The following is an 18505-nucleotide window of genomic DNA, read 5'->3' on the forward strand; positions in this document are numbered from 1 at the left end:
AAATGAACATTCTTTTTTTGTCAAAGAAATAACTCATTGCTCTTTTAAAGCAGTAGATGATTTGTATAATTTTAAACTGAAAGTGAAGAAGGACATCCAGTACTAGGATAACAGCTTTGTGCTTGTCTTATTTCTAAATCACTTGTCAATAACAATGTAAAATATATTTTTTGGCATATTACTGATATTTACACTTTAACAAAACACTTCACCTAATGCATGTGATGCTTCCAAATTTCTGTTGCAGAGCACTAGGCTACAAAAAGTCCTTTAAAGGTTTCAAATAACCTTTGAAGGTATCACATATATTTTTTTTTTTATATAATTCAGGAGTGATCTCAGCTATTCATAATTTGCATTAGATTTAGCTCTTAATCTTATAATTCATCAGGATTTATTATTTTAGCCATTAAGCAATGATCCAAGGTCTTATTTTTTATTTTTTTTAAAATTGTGTTAGTGTAGAAGCTGCAGCAATACACAGATTTGTTGCCCTGAAAGGTCAAACTAGCTCAGTTATTTATTCTAGATATTATATATATTTATAAAAACATGCATAAGATATAGTTGCATGAAAATATTAAACCTGACACAATTTGTGTTTTAGGGGTTTAATTTAGTTGACATTTGCAGATATTCTAATATTTCTACACCAACAGTGTAGAAATATTACACTGTTGGAGTTGTTTGCTTTACTAAAGCAAACAACAAAACTAGCTAATGTTTTGAAGCTGACTAATATTGTGGCATTGGAGTTACAGTCTACTGTCGACTGCACTCTCAATGTAGAAAATAAGCTATTTTTAGGCTTCAGAAGAAGAACAGATCTGTTGGAGAGAAAGCAGAGACATTAGAAATGGTCTAATCAATAGTTTTGTACATTTTTGAAAAAAATAAAATAAAAACATAAAAACTTGGAAGACATACAAAGCCTTGGACATCCACAGAACAGTGACAGATGATCACAGAATTATTTTTATTATAGAGAGACAAAAATACACTCCTTAGCGTCTGGCAAAGTGAAGGACGCTCTCCAGAGAAGACTTCAAGTGAGCAAACATAGAGGCTTCTCCACAAACTGTAAACCAGACATAAGCCTTTAGAATGGAAATGTCAGATTAACCAATATTCTTCAAAAAGATAAAACACATACGATTAACTGTGCACGAATGATGGGGAACAGAAGCAAATACAAAGCAGGCCTCGAAAGCACATCAAATAATTTTTTCAAACGAGCAGGTGATGTCATAAACATGCATTGCTTTCAGCATCACAGGTTTGCTAAGGTTTAACGAAAGTGACTGAATGCAGAAACAGCTGATGAATTTTGTTTATCTCCTGCATTTCAGTCACAGAATGCAGCTAATACTAAAAATCTGTGCACAGGAGAAAACAAACCAAAAACCCTGTTGGCTTCAGTGAAAGCAACTTAGGTGATTTTGATTAAAAAAGTGGAGATTCTTGCAGGTGCAGAGTGAACCGCTATAATTCTAATCACATTATGCATGTCATTTCTTAAGGAAAATGCCAGAAAGAGCCACAAGCATATAACAAATTTTATTGCAGTCCTTCTATTGTATCTTTCTTTGTTTAAAGAGCAGATGTCATGTTTTGGAGCCATTAAAATGGGAAAAGATTAGACATACATAAATGCCAATCTAATGGTTTTCAAAGTGGATAAGAAATCTTCTAGCTTACCTTTTTAAAACAAATGGTGCTTTGCGTGACTCTAAAGCAGTAAGGCTCCACCATCTACAGATGATAATGTTGCTTCCCTAGCGGATTATTTAATATGACAAAGTTGAGGGCACTGCATAGTTTATGCCGCTGCACAAAAGTGGTAAGTAGAGAGTAAATGGCCAATAAAGTTCATAAGTGTTTTTTTTTATTTTTACATGTCCGCTGTAAGACAAATGATCACTAACTTCACCTGCTGCCTAAATATTTGTTTTAACTTTCTTTCCAACCCCCAGAAGTGTGGCATTAGCATGAAGTGATTTTTTTTAATATATTTTTTATTTTGGTGCCTAAAAAATGTTTTGGGGAACCTAAGTAGAAAAACTTACAGAGCTTGAGAAACATTGAATAACACTGAATAACATTTTGACAGCTACATTGCTGTTGTCCAGGTAAACCATCAAAAGTAAGACACAGATGGATTATGTGAAGAAAGGTGAGACTAACACAGCATGGCTCGCAAATATGAGACTGGTGAGACAGTTGTTGGTCAGAACCAGATCTGTCAGATTGTTCCCAGTCATTTGCCACTGAAGTGAATTACAGAGAGGATGCAGGTTTATTAGATTTTTAAGCGACTGCTTTTCTCCTGACTTCCTTCTGCTTACTTTATGAATCACCATAAAACTCTTTACTTCATAAACTACATTTTAGCTACAATTTTTGCCTTCATTGCGTCTGTCTGTTGCGGGGCGTTGTGTGTTTATATAGTACTTTGGAATCCTCACTCCTCATCCTCTTTCTGCTGCTTTCTCAGCTGCCTTTCTTTCATGTGCCTTTACATATTTCTCAGTTGGGACCCTGGAAATGAATATAACTGTCATAAACTATAAGCCTGGACACATTTGAAAATGAAAAGTTGTAAAATCATTAAATATGCCCTAAAATGTTCTTTTCATTCCAAAAGAGCCATTTAAATCCCAATGTCTGCATACCTGTTTTATATAACATAGAGCTTTTGGAAGATGTGAGCTTTGGCAGAAGAGCAAGTCATGTCCTCACACTCATCAAATTCTTAAGCACCTCACTCCCGCATGTCTCGTTTCAAAATTACACAGAGGGCTTTTAGTACTTATAGATGCCAAATTAAAAAATCCCGTTGGTCCATTTGTCACTCACTACATTTTAGTCACCCCCGTCAAGACAGGAGGCGTGAGGGTTCCCTGGAGATGCTATGCATGGCTAAAAAGGCTGTAGTAAGGGTAATAGCTGCTATGCAGATTGCTTTTTCACTGAGAGGTGAATCCATGGTGGGCCAGGTTCATTAGTAGCCCTAATTGAGAGTTCCAGATCTCCTCCTGTTTGTCCTCTTGTTTTTGTTATTGCTGAAGTTGGCAACAGAAAGCGTAGTCGACTCTGTAAGGATGAGATTTTATTCATTTTTTTTATTATTTGTGAAGGATTGCACAGATTAATTAGTATTTTAATTATTTGTGTTGTAATTTGATTTGTCTTTTTTTTTTTTTACTTTTCAGAAAGATTGTCTTCAAGAGAGACCTCGTTGAGGTGCTTGTTATGAAGCCAGAAATATTTACATATTAGGCTTAAATACTGCTGACATTGGTTGACAGACTTGCTGAATATATTAACTAACTGTAATGTAAAACATATATCACCTCACAAATGTCTTCTGTTAAACAGCCTAATGGAAAATAAGTAACATAATTACAGCAACCAATCCTGCTTTAGGTTGAACAAATATATCACTATGAGTAGATAAGATGCTAATATACCACTGTACATAGATTTACAATAAAGGAGGTCAGCATGCATTTGAAAACGGACACATTTGTAGAAACCAGAGACCTGATATGCTAAGAGACTTTGTCTCAGTCTGTCTTCAGCCATTATTAAAACTCTGTCTCAACATGTTTTTTCTTAAAAAGTGCCAAAGGCTACATTTGAACAGAAATTGCGTGTGCTCACTAGACTCTTCATTGATGACTATACAGAAAGCACCCAACCATGCCATGCCACTGGGCAGTAAGTAATGTCTGACTTTTAAATCCCCACCAAGATATTTGCTGCTTAAAATGTGCATACATGTGATTTGAATACATTAAGTGAAGACATGCTCTAATAAAGATCTCAGGCTCTGGACACGTATCAGCAGAGAATTTCTAACTTCATACTTGACACTGTTGCATGTTGGGCTTCTGCTTCTCAGGTTTACAGGGATTTCTATAAACCTTTAAATAATATAAATAAAAATAATAAAATAAAAAGCTGCAATAATCTGGATGTAGTTTAGTTTAGGGATGTACAGCCTTAAAACTAATACTTTGTTGAAGTACTGTTTGAAAGTCTGCATTCATTCATCTTTGGTTCAGATCTGTCAGCATTCAACATTTTGACTTGACAGTTGCTTCCCCGTTTCTTTCGGAAAACTCGTAGTCCACTCACAGTCCTCTTCTGGTGATCCTGCAGATTTCCTAGCAGATGTATGCATCTCTGCCTGGTTATTGTTGTGAAATTACAGTGATAAAACGGTAAACTATCACTGACGGTTTTTAATACCATGCAGACTTCCAAGTGTGCATGCCATATTTAGTTAAACTGCATGTTTCTGTAAATCACTGTAATATTCCATTGTGTCTGCCTCATTCAGTGTGACATGTACTGGTGTCACTTCATATTAGAAACTGTATTATAGAAAAGGTTTTATGCGGCTCCTTCCAAATGTAATTATGTCCGGGAATCTAAACACTCAACACTTTTTCAAGCTAGACAGGTTGCCAAAAAAGGGAAAACTCAGTTTGTGTTTCGTTAGCCTTCTGGCTTTTCTGACGATGCACATTTTTTCTACTTAATGAATATTTAGAACTGAACTATTAATATATTCAAGGCTGGTTTTCCTTGTCGCAGCCACTGAAAGAGCACACTCAGACTTAATCGTTTGACTGCCGACTCTTTAGTCTTGATTGTCCTTTTCATGGCTGCTCCCAGTGACCCAGCTCATTTAAACCTATTGAATAACACGGAAAATAGGTAATTAAGATATATTAATCCCTTTCTCCCCACTTATAGTTGCAAAGGTTCTTGCAATAGTATCAAAGTGCCACAATTTTCAGCTTGTTGTGTTTTATTGGCAGGGGTGCTTGCATCCAGAGTAAATGTAAATGATTCATGGAAGAAGTGGAGATAAATCAGCGTAGCTATCGCCCTTCTTTATTGCATTGATCTTTTCTTTATTGAGATTGCAATGAGAGATGTTTTCTTTGTTTTGTTTTTTTTTTCATTGTTTACTCATGATAATGGCAAAAAGGTAAAACGTCATTGTTACAGTGTAATAAGCCACTTTTCTTTGATAAAAAAAAATGACAGTCTCATATACATGTAGGCTGACGGTTAAAAAATGAAAATTATAAAATAGTTTCCCACTCAAAGAAAAAGTAATAGCTAGCCCATGAATAATTTCTGCAGCTTACTGGTGCTTTGCTCCAGATAGTCCCTATAAAACCTCATGAATATACATGAGCACAAGTGGTGACTGAAAGTGGAAATTAATTGGTCTGAATTAAAGGCACACCAGATGTTAATATATCTTGTTCTATCTGGCTTAATAAAATTGTTTTGTTGGTTCCAACACATGCAATAATCTTTTATGTCTCGTTGTCCCTCCCCCTCCCTTTCTTTCTTTTCTTCTCATTGTTTTCAGCACGACATTGAAGCCAGGCCAAGGTAAGAATGCCATTGTGATTCATGCTCACTTTCTTATTGCACAATGGTAGGTGTTGCAGAAAGTGGACCCCTCTGTGTTTGAGTTTTTGATGCAACTTTCACCATGAAGCTGACTAGTATTCCTGTTGCATAACACAACCCAGAGAAACACACATTTTTTTTTTTTTTTTTTTTTACGCTTCCTCAAACAATCCCACCTGCCAGCTCTGCCTTCAAACATCTGACAAACTCCCTGCAGTCACATCAGGCCTGCCTCACCCCCAAACCTTTCTGATCACATGCAAGTCACAATTGTGCAGGTAGTGGTGACAATCTGCCCGATCAGATGAAAGAGCTGCGAAACAGTGGCTGGCAGGCAGAAATTTGACTTTTGCGTAGTTGTATTGTGTACATGCAAGAAGCTGTTGTGTAATTACCAGGGAAGAGTCTTTCTTTCGCCACATTCTTCACACCTTTTTCTTCTTGCTTTTTCATTTTTGCTTCTTCCGTAAATCTGTTTTTGCAGCTCAGCAGGTGTTTCATGTGTTTAGTGTCTGTCTTTCTTTCCCCAGTGCCTTGCAAAAGTATTAATGCACTATGAATACGTCCCCATACTGTGTGACTACAACTAAAGGAAAAAAAGTTTTTTTTTTATTGTAATGTATAATTGTGAAGTGGAATGAAAACTGTTTTCAACATTATTTACAAATATTAATCTTTAATGTGTGATATACATTTGTATTTAACCCCCTTTACACAGACCTCTACATACAGTGACTTGCAAAAGCATTCATACCCCTTGAACCTTTCCATGTTTTGTCACATTGCAACCACACACATACATACATTTAAATGGAATTTTATGTGAAAGACCAACACAAAGTGCTATACATGATTTAAAATATAATTTTACAAATAAAAAAAACTGTAAAAGTGTGATATGCAAGCATGGCTATAAAGCTAAACCACTGATGAAAATATGGATCAAGCAAAATACATGGCAACTCTGAAAAACAATTGTAATAGACTGCAAAAGACTTGAAAGTTGGCTAAAATTATTTATCCAACAGATCAATTATATTTAAAGAAGGGGGATAATCCAAATGAACACAATTATGTCAACTAAAATATTTCCCTCCACTTACAGGGATGTGACTTCTAGTCACAAATCCTGAAATTTGTATCCACTCTTAGAATACCAGCAATTGCAGATTTTGCTAATGTGAAAGAGTTTCTAGGGTTTTGTATATTTTGGCAGTTCATTGTATGTTACATGTGTCTTTTATAACATAAAACTACTTTTATAGCATAACTATTTATAAAAACAATTACCTATTTATGGTAGGTAGATTTCAAAGTGAAAACTATTTATGTACACTCAGGACTATTTCACATTTTCTATATGTGAAGCAGTCTGAAATAAAGATCCCTTTACAGTTCTCATGGTCATTGATCAGGAAATGTGAAAACCTTTGCCTTCTTTACTTGGAGCATAAACCCTGACAGCAGAGTTTATAGTCCAAGTACAGAAGGTAAAGGCTTTTACCCAATTAGATTTCTTTATGGGCTTTCATCCGAAACTGCTCCAACTAGCTTCAGATACAGACAACACACATTCACAAGACTAAAAGGCCTTGAGAAAATGTTAGACCATCTGTTGCTAAAGAAATAAACCCTATTCTCCTCTAGACTTTGAAAACTACCTTTTTATGGTAAAATATACTTTTTTGATGGGCTATATGCTTTTTCCTGGAAAATAGAAATTGGATTTTTGACTTCACATTTTTGTGGTCTTGCTGCTTCCTTGTGGAGTTTAATGTGCCTTGATTTTAATAACCAATGAAAGTCGTGACCAGTGGTGCAGCGTGGTTCCAACATGTAATATGTTATTGATTGGTCAGCCTGCATTATGACCCCTAAGCACTGGAGCAGATGGCAGCCAGCTTGGACCCGAGGGTGAGATGTAACTAATGGTTTGCCCTTAGAAAAGGTTGAATTCTACATCTGTACAAACACACACACACACACACTATTAATCCAGATCAAACCATTTTGCACCAAGCTGCAGTCCCCTGAAGAATCCTTAGTAGCTGTAACGTGTGACACTTTTTGAATAAGTTGCTAACCAAAGAAAAGCCCTGAACTTGGATAAAAATGGAACCTGAAAGGTATATTGTGGACACATTGATGTTTGTTGAGAAATACAGAGTTTTCTGACAATTTGAGGGTGACGTAAACAAAAAGGCGAAACTAACTGGCATTGGGAAAATAAACAGAAGAAAAAGAGATTTTGGAGGATCAAGCGACGAATGGATGGTTAGAGTTGTGTGCATTGGGGATCCAGACAGCAAATTGATTATGGAGCAGAAACACTAATCCGCTGTCTGAGCCCCATATCGCTGCCGTAGACAGAGCATCCCCACAGGATCTCAATCCTGCACCCACACACGTCTTTCTTAGACTTTGCTCGTCAATAGAAGCCCCCGCCTCTTCGCAAGCCCCTCAACATAGGTAACCAATGCCTGCCAAGATTTTCTCGCCTCTGAATGTAAATCCTTCTTTTGTACCCTTCTCAAAATCATTTCACTGGTGAGTCTAACATGATGCATTGCAAATTTCACTTTCATGTCTGTGCTTTAATCTGCACACCTTCATTGCAACCTTTGTCCCTGGTGTTTTGGATCTTACAAACGCTTACGTCAATGCTTGTCCATTATCCACACATTGTGCAGCCCAGTATTCAGGTGTTTAGGTCTCTATTTTTGTTTTAGTGAATTTGAGCATTTTTTAAAGGCAAAATAGAACAACACCTAATCTTCACATGATTTATGTGCATGAATTTGCAAATATGTGTACACGTTCCTATGTATTCATATGCCCAAAGACGCAAGCATATCATCATCATCTGGAATCTTTGGGTGCATTATTTAGTGTATCATATCTCCCAAATTGTAGAAGATTGTTGTTTGTGGCAAGTAGCTTATTTTTAATGCCTCAAAAACTTGGTCATCAAACAACAAAAAGTTCAAAAGTATGAAATGGTTGAGGTGGTGAAATGACCAGTAAAGTTTAGAAAAATAATTCTCATTCCTTCATTGTGCACAATCTCCATCAGTCATAATCAGAATAGGGATGTCGAACCTCAAAGAAAATTATAAATTAGTAAAATTGTCACAATTTTACACTATAAAACAGAATCTCATAAATATTTATTCTACACTGCTGAACAAATATTTTTACCTTGTCAATATTGCCAAGAGAGCAACTGTAGTGAAATGCTACATACTGAATTGTTAGGATTTACTGTGTGAGAAATTCTGCAGGATTCAGAGGCCATCTGTAATGGCATGAGCTCAAGTAGTCTGTTAAAGAATTAGATAACTAGCACATCTATTGAGTCTGCTTACATATTGAATCTTACAGAGTATTTGGTTTTTTGAGGCATTCTTTCTGCATTCCATACTTAGCCATTAAAAAAAGAAACAAAAACACTGCTTTCTGTTATTCCTTAAAGCAAGAACAACATGGAGGTATGGGGTCATTGTTGTTTGCCTATTTGTTTGCAAGATTATGCAAAATTTTTTTTTTTTGCCATTAGACTACACCCACTCAGTTTGAACTGAGATACTGCTTAATACTGATGGAGTGTGAAAGAAGACAGAATGACAAGTGAGGCTTAAGGGAAGATAACTAAAATGATAGACGCAAAACAAATAGACAATAACAGTTACTGCAAAGTAAGAAAGCTGATTTTCCAGGAATGATAAAGAATATCTGAAAAACACGCCAGTAAGCAATAACACTAGCAGCTAATAATCTGATTTGATTTTCAGATTAGTTTAAAATAAATACACAGATTATGTTAATTTATTTGTGCACACAACCAAATCAGGAAACATATCAGATAAACATTTGGTAAATTTGCTTTGGTAGATTGTTGGAGACCAGATGACCACATGTCAATACTCCTCTCACACACCGGCAATTAAAACAGGCAAGGGAGCAGAACATGTAATTTCTGCAGTCACAAAACCGTTTACTGTATCTCACATCCTATTGTACACTCAGTGCATCCATTTTCCTTCATAGACGCATACATGATTCTACTTTTTTGAATATCATTTATAGAAACATGTTTCTCTAAATTGATACAAAACTATGTTAGGCATAAAATAGCTTCTTCTTACAAAAATGTACATTTTCAATAATGGATTGTTTGAACACCACTTTGAAGTGAACAGATCCTGAAGATTGAATGCACTTCTAATTAAGTGGGCATTGGCAACACCAATTGCCAGTTTTAAATCGGGGGGAAGGGTTGTGTGGAGCTGCTGAATGTAACGAATGTAGCAACTTGTAAGCTAACTCAGTTACTTTTGAAATCAAGTAATCGGTAAAATAACTGTGACTCTACTGTGACTCGCGTTTCTTTTTCCAGATAACTCTGGGAAAATATTGTGACAAAGTTCATTGTCTGACATGATTGACGTTCGTTTTCTAAGTTTCAAAGTCAGTTTCAAGTCAAGCTTATTTCTGTAGCACAAGTCAGTTCAAAGTGCTTTGCACTTAAAACCAATTTTGCTTATCATTTGTCAGGACTATGTTCTCTAAGGTGCAGAGACCTCTCTGCCTGTCAGCCTAAGCCAAGGCAGCAGCCCTCAGCTTCCTGAGTTTTTAAAAATGGCTTCATCCTTTTGTCAGATTATTAGCTAAACTGAAGCTTTCACAAAAACAGAAAAATTTTGATAGCCCAGATCTGACATCCATCTTTTTAAGTGACAAGGGAGACAAACTCCCGTTTAACATCTCTTTCTTACGGCTACTCCTTGATCTAGGACTGTTTCACTTCATGAAGACATCATTGCTGTTTTGATGTAACATCTCTGACTGAGTGCTCTGTTACGCTTGTCTGGCTGTTGATTCGTTTCACTATTTCTTAGGTGTTCCCTCTTACCTGACATTACACTGACATCATTTTCAGAATGAGATTGGAATAATTGGTGGGTGATGCATTAAGATCTGTATTAAGAAACACAACACAAAATGCAATACATTTACAAATTCTAACTTGTGTAAATCCTGTATTTTAGCTGAATGCTGCAGTTGTGTTTTATCAGATTGTTGTGGACAGAGTTATACTTTGATAGATGTCATTATAATTTAATTTCAAAGGTTATATCAACCAGGCAGATTTTTGGAGGTTATCCCCACCCAGTAAAACTAACTAGAGAATCAGTCTGGATCAGTCAGAATGTTTACACCTTCACCGTTCTGAGAGGAGGCTAATTTAAAATCATTATTATAAAAAATCTTTCACACGGCATGGCTTCATTCTTAGCTCATTTATTACACTATTTGTAGAATCAAGTCAGCTTATGGAGAAAAAACAATTTCTGAACTATCTCTATCACTGTCTCTCCTCTTTTGTAATCTTAATCTTGTTTGAAACTAAAAATCCACTGTGTACTGTGTGCATATAGACCAAAAGACATATCAAATTATGAAAATATGTCATTTTAGATAATTGGTAATTAAAATTTATCAATTATGTACTACTTGCTCTGCACTATGGCATTTCTTTTCAAAATTTGATCTACAATTTCATTGTTTCATGCATGGACAATAGAGTTCTACAGGAGAGATGTCTGTACCACTGAGTTAAGGTTAGAGACCACCCACAATCACACAATGAATTCACATGAACACACAAACCAAGAAATGGAGGCTCACACAGAAGCAGAGCATAATCTCAGGGACACAGCTTATCTGTCTGAGCTGCATGCCTTTCACAGGGGTCAAATAGATGTGCTAAGTGAGGCAGGAAGGGGCTGGGGTGAGGGGAGAGTGGGTAGAGGACATTCGATGGAGCTCAGAGATTAAGACATGGAGGGAGATGCATTTCCTCTACTGAAAAATTAATATCTCCTCCCAGAATACACCCTCTCCTCTTTATGTCATTCCGCCTGTGTTTCTTTTGTTGCTTGTTTGTTTGGCAGGCTACCTTTGTGTGAAATACTTTGAATTTTCAAATACGAAAAGGAATTGTGTCTGTTCCTCTTAATAATTGAAAATGTTCCGCTGAGATCCATCTGTTTCTATTTTCTTGTTTGCATGCGTGTGTGTTTGCTGGAGAAACCCGGATGCTTGATAAAACCAATCTAAACTTTTATGCATTCTCTCTCACGGTCTGTCTGCCTTTCTCTGAATCAGTGTCTTTGTTTCTTTCCCTGCCTACTTTCCTCAGGCTGTCACTATTCCAGAGTGGCGATACTAAGCTTCCAGATGAGTCTAAAGCACACTAACCAAACCGTAAATATATAAACATGTAGATTAGAAGGAGGCTTATTTGAGATGTTGACGGAAAGGGAAAAAAAGTTTCAGCATGAGCACCTGCTTTTGAGGTTTGTGATGACTAATGGCACTTATTAGTTTCTACTGAAAATTTCATTGAATATAAATTACTTAATTTAGGTAGGAAATACCTCTATTGGGGTTGCTGCAGCAATATTATCTATTATACTTTGCAGGTTGAAGCCTCCTTTATGCATCCAAATTAGGTATTTCTAAGAGTCGCGCTGCAAAAACTCTATCTTTAAGTGATGTTTTTCTTTTTTTTGCACAGCTTCTTTATGTGAATAACCTTCATATTTATTTAAGACATTTATTTGTTCTTACAACAAAAGCAAATCAATGCTTTTGTTGTAAGAAACTTTGCAACAATGTCTTCTAAACTGAAACATACCCATTTAGTCAATCATCATCAGGTCAGTTTTGACCATGAGGATTTTACCAAATTCAGTTCTGAGAGTGAGCTGGTGTTATTCTTTCCGTGTAGTGCAGCCTTGTATCATTTACAAGGAGGAGTAAATAAAACATCTGGGACTTCTCTGCTGCATTTGAGGACTGCAGCAAATCTGTGCGTATCAGTGATGCCAGAAATGACTGTGTTTGTAGTTGGAGACCAAGGTACTTTCTGAGGTCATTGCTGATGTGTTGATGTTATGAGCTTCAACTGCCATTGAGGAATTTATTGATAATCCAGCTATGTAAGGTGCAGCTCTTTCCCAATTGCCTTTTCTGAACTCCCAGATGCTATTTTTGTGTTTGCCAGCAAAGATGTGTGTTGGTCTACTCTCATTTATGTTTTATGTGCCCTCTAAAAGTCTGCCGAAGCAGATTCCTACCCTTTGAAAAGGCATTCTGATAATAAAGCAAAAAAATCTGTATTTATTAAATATATTTCATCTCTAAAACATATAGAAACATAGTTATAACTATGCAAAAATATCCTATACTTTTTATTAGCAGACTATTGCAATAAAACTAAAACAACATAAAAGCAATATAGAGAAGTGTACAAATATTTAATTCATAAATGACTAAAAGACCACAGGTGTTTCATTTTCATTCCGTGATAAAACAAATGATACTAGCCTTAGTGGTGCTGGCAAAGAAAATAAAGATTTAACAATTTAAGATGGAGAGCCACATGACTCCTTAAACATCCATAAGCGTAATTTAGCCTTGTTGTGTAAAAAAGAACATTTTGTTGAAAGTAAGTGGTATGATTTGCTAATCATAATGGCTTAATGCTTTTCACTTTGTGATTTCTTCATCCAGCGCCTGATGTTTAGTAATAAAGATGTTTAAGGACCAAAACTGGTGAATTTTAGATAAGAAAATGTGGGATGTAACCAGGCAAGGAGGAGATGAAAAGAAGGTGTAGCCTGTAGAGATGTATTTCTGCTTCGTCGAGGCAGTTGTGGGGAGACTACTGAGGAGGAAAGAGAAAAATACATAGAGTCGAAAAGAGGGAAACTGTGGCAGGTTGGCAATTCAGAGGGGATAAGCACAAAAAAAATGAAAGAAACCATGACAAATAATGTTTCAGAAGGCTACACTCTGCAAGATACTCAGACAATGGGTTAGAACATTGAACTACAACTAAGTTTTCTGGTATGAACATTTTATCTCCTGAGTTGGACCGCATATTGTATTATCTAAACATAATGCCTGATAGCCCCATGCTACCAAACCCCTTCTTGTGAGTAGTCATGCTATGCTTTGGTCTTGTGTTCTTGCTTCATTTTCTTTTCTCAACCTAAATTCATGAGCAATAGTCATCCTGGCTTTTCTTTTAGTGTCCTGTCTGATCCCCACAGTACCATAGAACAGTGGAGTCCAGCTCCAGTCCTCATCCTGTCATTTTTATGGCGCTTTTCCTCTAAACCGCCTCTAACCAGAACAATTCCTGTCCAACTTGGCCCAATTCATTTTCAATTGGAAAATGTACCTCAACTCTGCCTGGCAGTTCCCAGATTTTTGTTCCTGCTTCTAGGGTAGTGCTGGCCACATCAACCCCAGTATGGCACCAAAGCGATTTGATTGACAGCTGTCTGCATTCATTGATTGGCTTACGATTACCTCACAGCAAATTCCAAACTACATTGTAGTTTAGCTGCCGTCACAGAACTGTTTGGTAAGGAGGAGGGTAGTTATGAGTTTAATCACCAGGAACACATTCGTAAAGTTTTGCAAGGGAATAATCATGATTTAACAGCGCTGCTAGCAGCTCGTCTTTCTGTAGGACGCGCAGCAATAACGAAGAGAGAAACAACGCAGCTGTGGTCACCTTTCTCTTAGAGCTGCAGTTTTGCGCCAGCGGTGTGAAACACCGGAAATTCATAATACTAGCTTGTGATGTGAATTTTACTTTTCCCCACGATTAAAAAGAAATAAATTAAGTTCTCGCATGGCTTGGTTTGCATCTTTCAAATGCATTACCTAAATCCAAAACGTTGCACATTTAAAAAAAAAATAAAGTGCCAGAATCTAATTATATTTATATGCATAGCAAAATAATCATCTCATCTGAGTCTCTGTCATTATGTTTGGATCAGCAAAGAATTTCTATAAGACAAATTAAATCTCTGGGTTTATTTGAGTCCATCGGTACCACAACCTCGAGGCTCTCCATTGCTGAGTGTTGCTGCAAACATCAGCGGAGGGCTGACCACAGCTGCTGCACGCTCACGTTCTGCCCACAATAGTGAGTAGCAGACCATATAATGGAGAAGCTCACTACCTGGGGTAGAATCGAACCGCACATTAACTGGTTAGTGCGCGACTTGCCAGTGGAACAGCACCTTTAGATGTGTGACTGCACTAGCAAAGCTGAAATGGTCCAACTGCCTCTCGCCAGGTTCTGCAGAGGCCAGCTAACAAGTCATCTTTTGATTCAGCTGTGTTGAACCAAGACAAGAACTAAAACTTGCAAGATATTGGTCATTAGGGACTGACGTTGTATCCTACTGCCACAGAAGGTACTGCAGTTTGTAGACTCTACTACAAAACATCAAAAATTTACTTTTAATTCAGATTTGAAGCTGTTTTGAATGCTACCATCTAAAGCAACGCAATTATATAGAAAAGAAAAAAACATCTAGAGTCAACAGAAAGTGAGAATAGATTTCATCTAAAGAATAAGCTGGATAACAGCAGCAGAGAGGTATTCTTCTCACATGTCAAAGCAGATCAAAGATGATGGAACTCTGTTCCCGTTGTAATGAGCTGACCTTTTTTGTCACATTATGTTATTAATGAGCACTGTTTTGTAGTCAGTACAAGGATGTCTGTTGGTGTTTTGACTTCAGACTGCAAAGCATGACTGTGCTTGAATAAGAGTAAAAAATATTGTGCTGATTTACAATACAACCAGGTTAAAGTTGATTATTGCTATGGATGGAAATTGATAAGATGCTAGCGAAACAGATTCCATTATGGATCTCATTTATCAATTAAATTTTGTATCAATTTTCTTGTTGATTTTCGCAAAGTTAGGAAATAAACTTTTTAATTTAAGATATGCACCTTGCTGCATTTGATTCAAAGAAAATTAAATCTGGCTTAAAAAAATAAGAATTTGTCTGTCAAATGAACATTTCAACATGAAATGCAACTTTTTGCACATCAACCATTTTCGTGCAGACAAATTATGCATGTTTTCCTTTTTGAAAAGAATCTTTCTTTTTAGAAAGCTGTAAGAAAACAACCTCATATGTTATTTCAATTTATGTTATCCTGTAATAATTATAATAAAAAGTTCATGTATGACAGTAATTTTGAAAATATTTTATGGTACCAAGAGGCACCTGCTAAAGAAACCAGTTTTAACAGAATCCTGACAAAAACATGCCTGTCATATTCTCACCAAATCTTTGGTACGTTGTGGAATAGACATTAGTATTATGCAACACGATGTGTTCTATGCTTGCCAACCAGAGTTGACAAGCATGGTAAAATCAAAATACATTATAATTTTTGTAGTTTTTTTATATTTTTTGTAAAGAAAACATCTGACTCTCGGCCACACTGCAAACAAGTTCTGTCATCAGTCTTATCTTGATTAGCTCAACAAACAAGATTATTAGACTGAACTGCATGATCGCCTACTTAGAAAAGATTTACAAAAACACTGTTTGGAATTTGTGAAACCTTTTTTGTTTGTTAAACAAATCGAAAAATGTATGTGTATGCTTTGTTTGTTTATTTTAACACTAGGCCTGTCCTACAGTAGATATAGCCAAATTGAATTTTTGGACATTTTCTCAATAAGAAAAAACAAACAAGAAAAAAAAAAACAATATTTTCCCCAAAAATGTCTCATTTCATTGTCAGGAACTCGGTACGTCTTGTCTCATGAGCTGGATGTGTCATCTTGTATCTAATGATTATTGTCACTTCTGCCATAACGCGATTATGCTATTGACTTTTTTTGTTTGTTTTTATTGTTAAAAAGAATCGTTACTAAAGAAAACTTGGGCATCAGTGATCACAACATTCTTCCAGGCACACTGGATCCAGTCAGCAGTACAGTGGAACATAAACTTTGCTTACTTTTGAAAATAATTTGGCTTTGGTGTGACAGAAATGAAATATTGCAGAAGAAAATGGATAAGGCAATTAGAGCTTCCTCTTCTTTTGACCTCAGCACTTTAGTCCTGTGCTGGTTGTTTTAAGCACTTTAATAGTAAAGTTGGATTGGATTCTAGGTGACAGAAGATTACAAACGGCTTATGTGGAAATTCTTTGTTTTCTGTCAAACCCACACACTCCAACGCATACTTTCTCCACATGTTTTATCCATATGGCAGAATGTCATATTTGATAGGCATATGATCATTCATGTAGTATTCACACGCACTGTAAACGCACTCAAGTGATGCTGCGCTGTGCACAGACATTCATTATTCATTCGTTAAACCGCACAGACACACAAGCAGACATTTGCATCCACCAGGTAATTGGAAAAAATATAAAAAGAGCACAGAAACCATATTTCTGTGCTGTCGGAATGGGACCTTAAATGCACTGATGCTTTTCCTCATGCAGTCTGACCCATGGCCTCTCTAACCACACGCACATATATATGAATGCTCACCCACATAATCACAGCTGCTTTAGCCTTCAGAAGGAATACAGGTCTTACTTCAGCTTGGTGGAGATGAAGAAAGATAATGGCAGACTGAACCCAAAGGGCAATGAATCAATGTCTTATAAAACTATTGCTCTAGGTATGAACTGTCAACACAGAATCTGCACTCTCCCCCTACACAAACACACTCTTGGAAAACGTATTCGTTCCACAACTGGAGATGGCAACAATGCTGCAACAACAAAATCTGAACCGCTGTGCCTCTCCTAGTTCCCACTTTGTCCTTCTGATTAGTTATTCTTAAAGTGGGGGAAGCAGGAGAGTGCGACGGGTGGCATGTTTAATTCAGCAGCCTCATGACAAGCCCTGTTGCCACATCAGTTTAAAGTGTTTGGTAGTGAAATATGAAAAATAGCTTGGATTTATCTTCCCCTAGGCTGTAATAGGAGATATCAAATACCCTTTAAAAATCACATTAAGCTAGCGATTCTTAGAAAAATAGAGGAGGGTACAGGGAGTATTAGAAGATTGTTTTAGTACTTCCATTGTGTTTTTTGGGTGGGGGGAATTTTACATATCGTCACCTTCCTAAAATAATGGCCTAAGTTATTTTTTGCCAAAAGGTAGCTAAAATGTCCTATTTTTCATCAGAGAGGAGAAATAGGATATTTGACTATACAGCTAAAGATCCATTTCCCAGTGATTAACTACTTTCTCTCTTAAAACAGGTTTTTCTCTTAAATGTGCAATCACCTTCAGTTCCCTAGTGACAGAATATCTGCTAGGTGCATGTGACCTCCAGGAAAAGGCAAGCATTTATGACTGATGTTTTACAGGATGCATTAGCACACATAAAAGTTTATTAGTCAGGCAGCACTGGGGGAGCCTTTAAGCTGCATAGATCTATTTCATTGTGCTACAGTGTTGAATCCAGTCAGAGTGCTTCTGTAAGAACAGTGACACATTAATGTTTAGAGATATAAGCCAGAATGGCTGGATTTGTAAGGTCTAATATTAATAAAGCATTTTCGTTACAATGACCCACATTATTTCCAAATATTTCTAGATAACATGTGGTATTTACAGTTAAGTTTAAAATAACCTTCAATTGTACCAATGTTTTATTGATTATCTGGAGGGCTGTAAATCATTCAATTTTAATAAAAATCCTTATTAGAACAATTTTGTTCTTCAAAATTGATCACATTGCATTATTAATATGGTTAAAGGTACGGATATGCAGATTCTGTGTCCATGAGCTTCTTTAAGCAAGTTTTAATTTCCATATGTTCATGTAGTGAATATTTTGAAATTCCCGTAAAAGTAAAAAACCTTTCTCTTTGACTGAAAACTGTTTTTTTATAAACAACTATAACATTGTTGTCTGTTGGAATCAAGATCATATGCAAGTATATTTAACTTTAAATCCCATATTAGTAAAGTCTTTGCTTGATGTAGTTGGTTGTAGAAAGGAGGTAACGTATAACTTCATCATTGGAATCTCCTTACCAACTTCCTGTAGCTTTTAGATTTGTTTGAAAATTTCATTCCTTGTTTTTAAAAGTCTTAATGACCTCATCTCATGTCTTAGTGACACTTTTTCCAGGTATGTTTAACCCAGAGTTGTAATCTACTGGTGACACCAAAGACTCAAATGAAAATGGAAGGAGCTAC

The 18505-nt window shown here is 36.3% G+C and overlaps 1 protein-coding gene across 1 annotated transcript in view; it reads left to right on the forward strand.

The window, feature by feature from the left end:
• trim44 (TRIM family member 44) overlaps positions 1-18505 on the forward strand; it is a 50727-nt gene that overhangs the window by 15343 nt on the left and 16879 nt on the right. Inside the window, exon 5 of the mRNA XM_015002602.2 lies at positions 5396-5418. Coding sequence (XP_014858088.1) covers positions 5396-5418 — 23 coding nt within the window. The remainder of the gene's footprint in view (positions 1-5395; positions 5419-18505) is intronic.

Source organism: Poecilia mexicana, unplaced genomic scaffold (genome assembly GCF_051168715.1).
Source record: "Poecilia mexicana isolate PSO_F unplaced genomic scaffold, ASM5116871v1 scaffold_6, whole genome shotgun sequence".
Classification (NCBI taxonomy): Eukaryota; Metazoa; Chordata; class Actinopteri; order Cyprinodontiformes; family Poeciliidae; genus Poecilia; species Poecilia mexicana.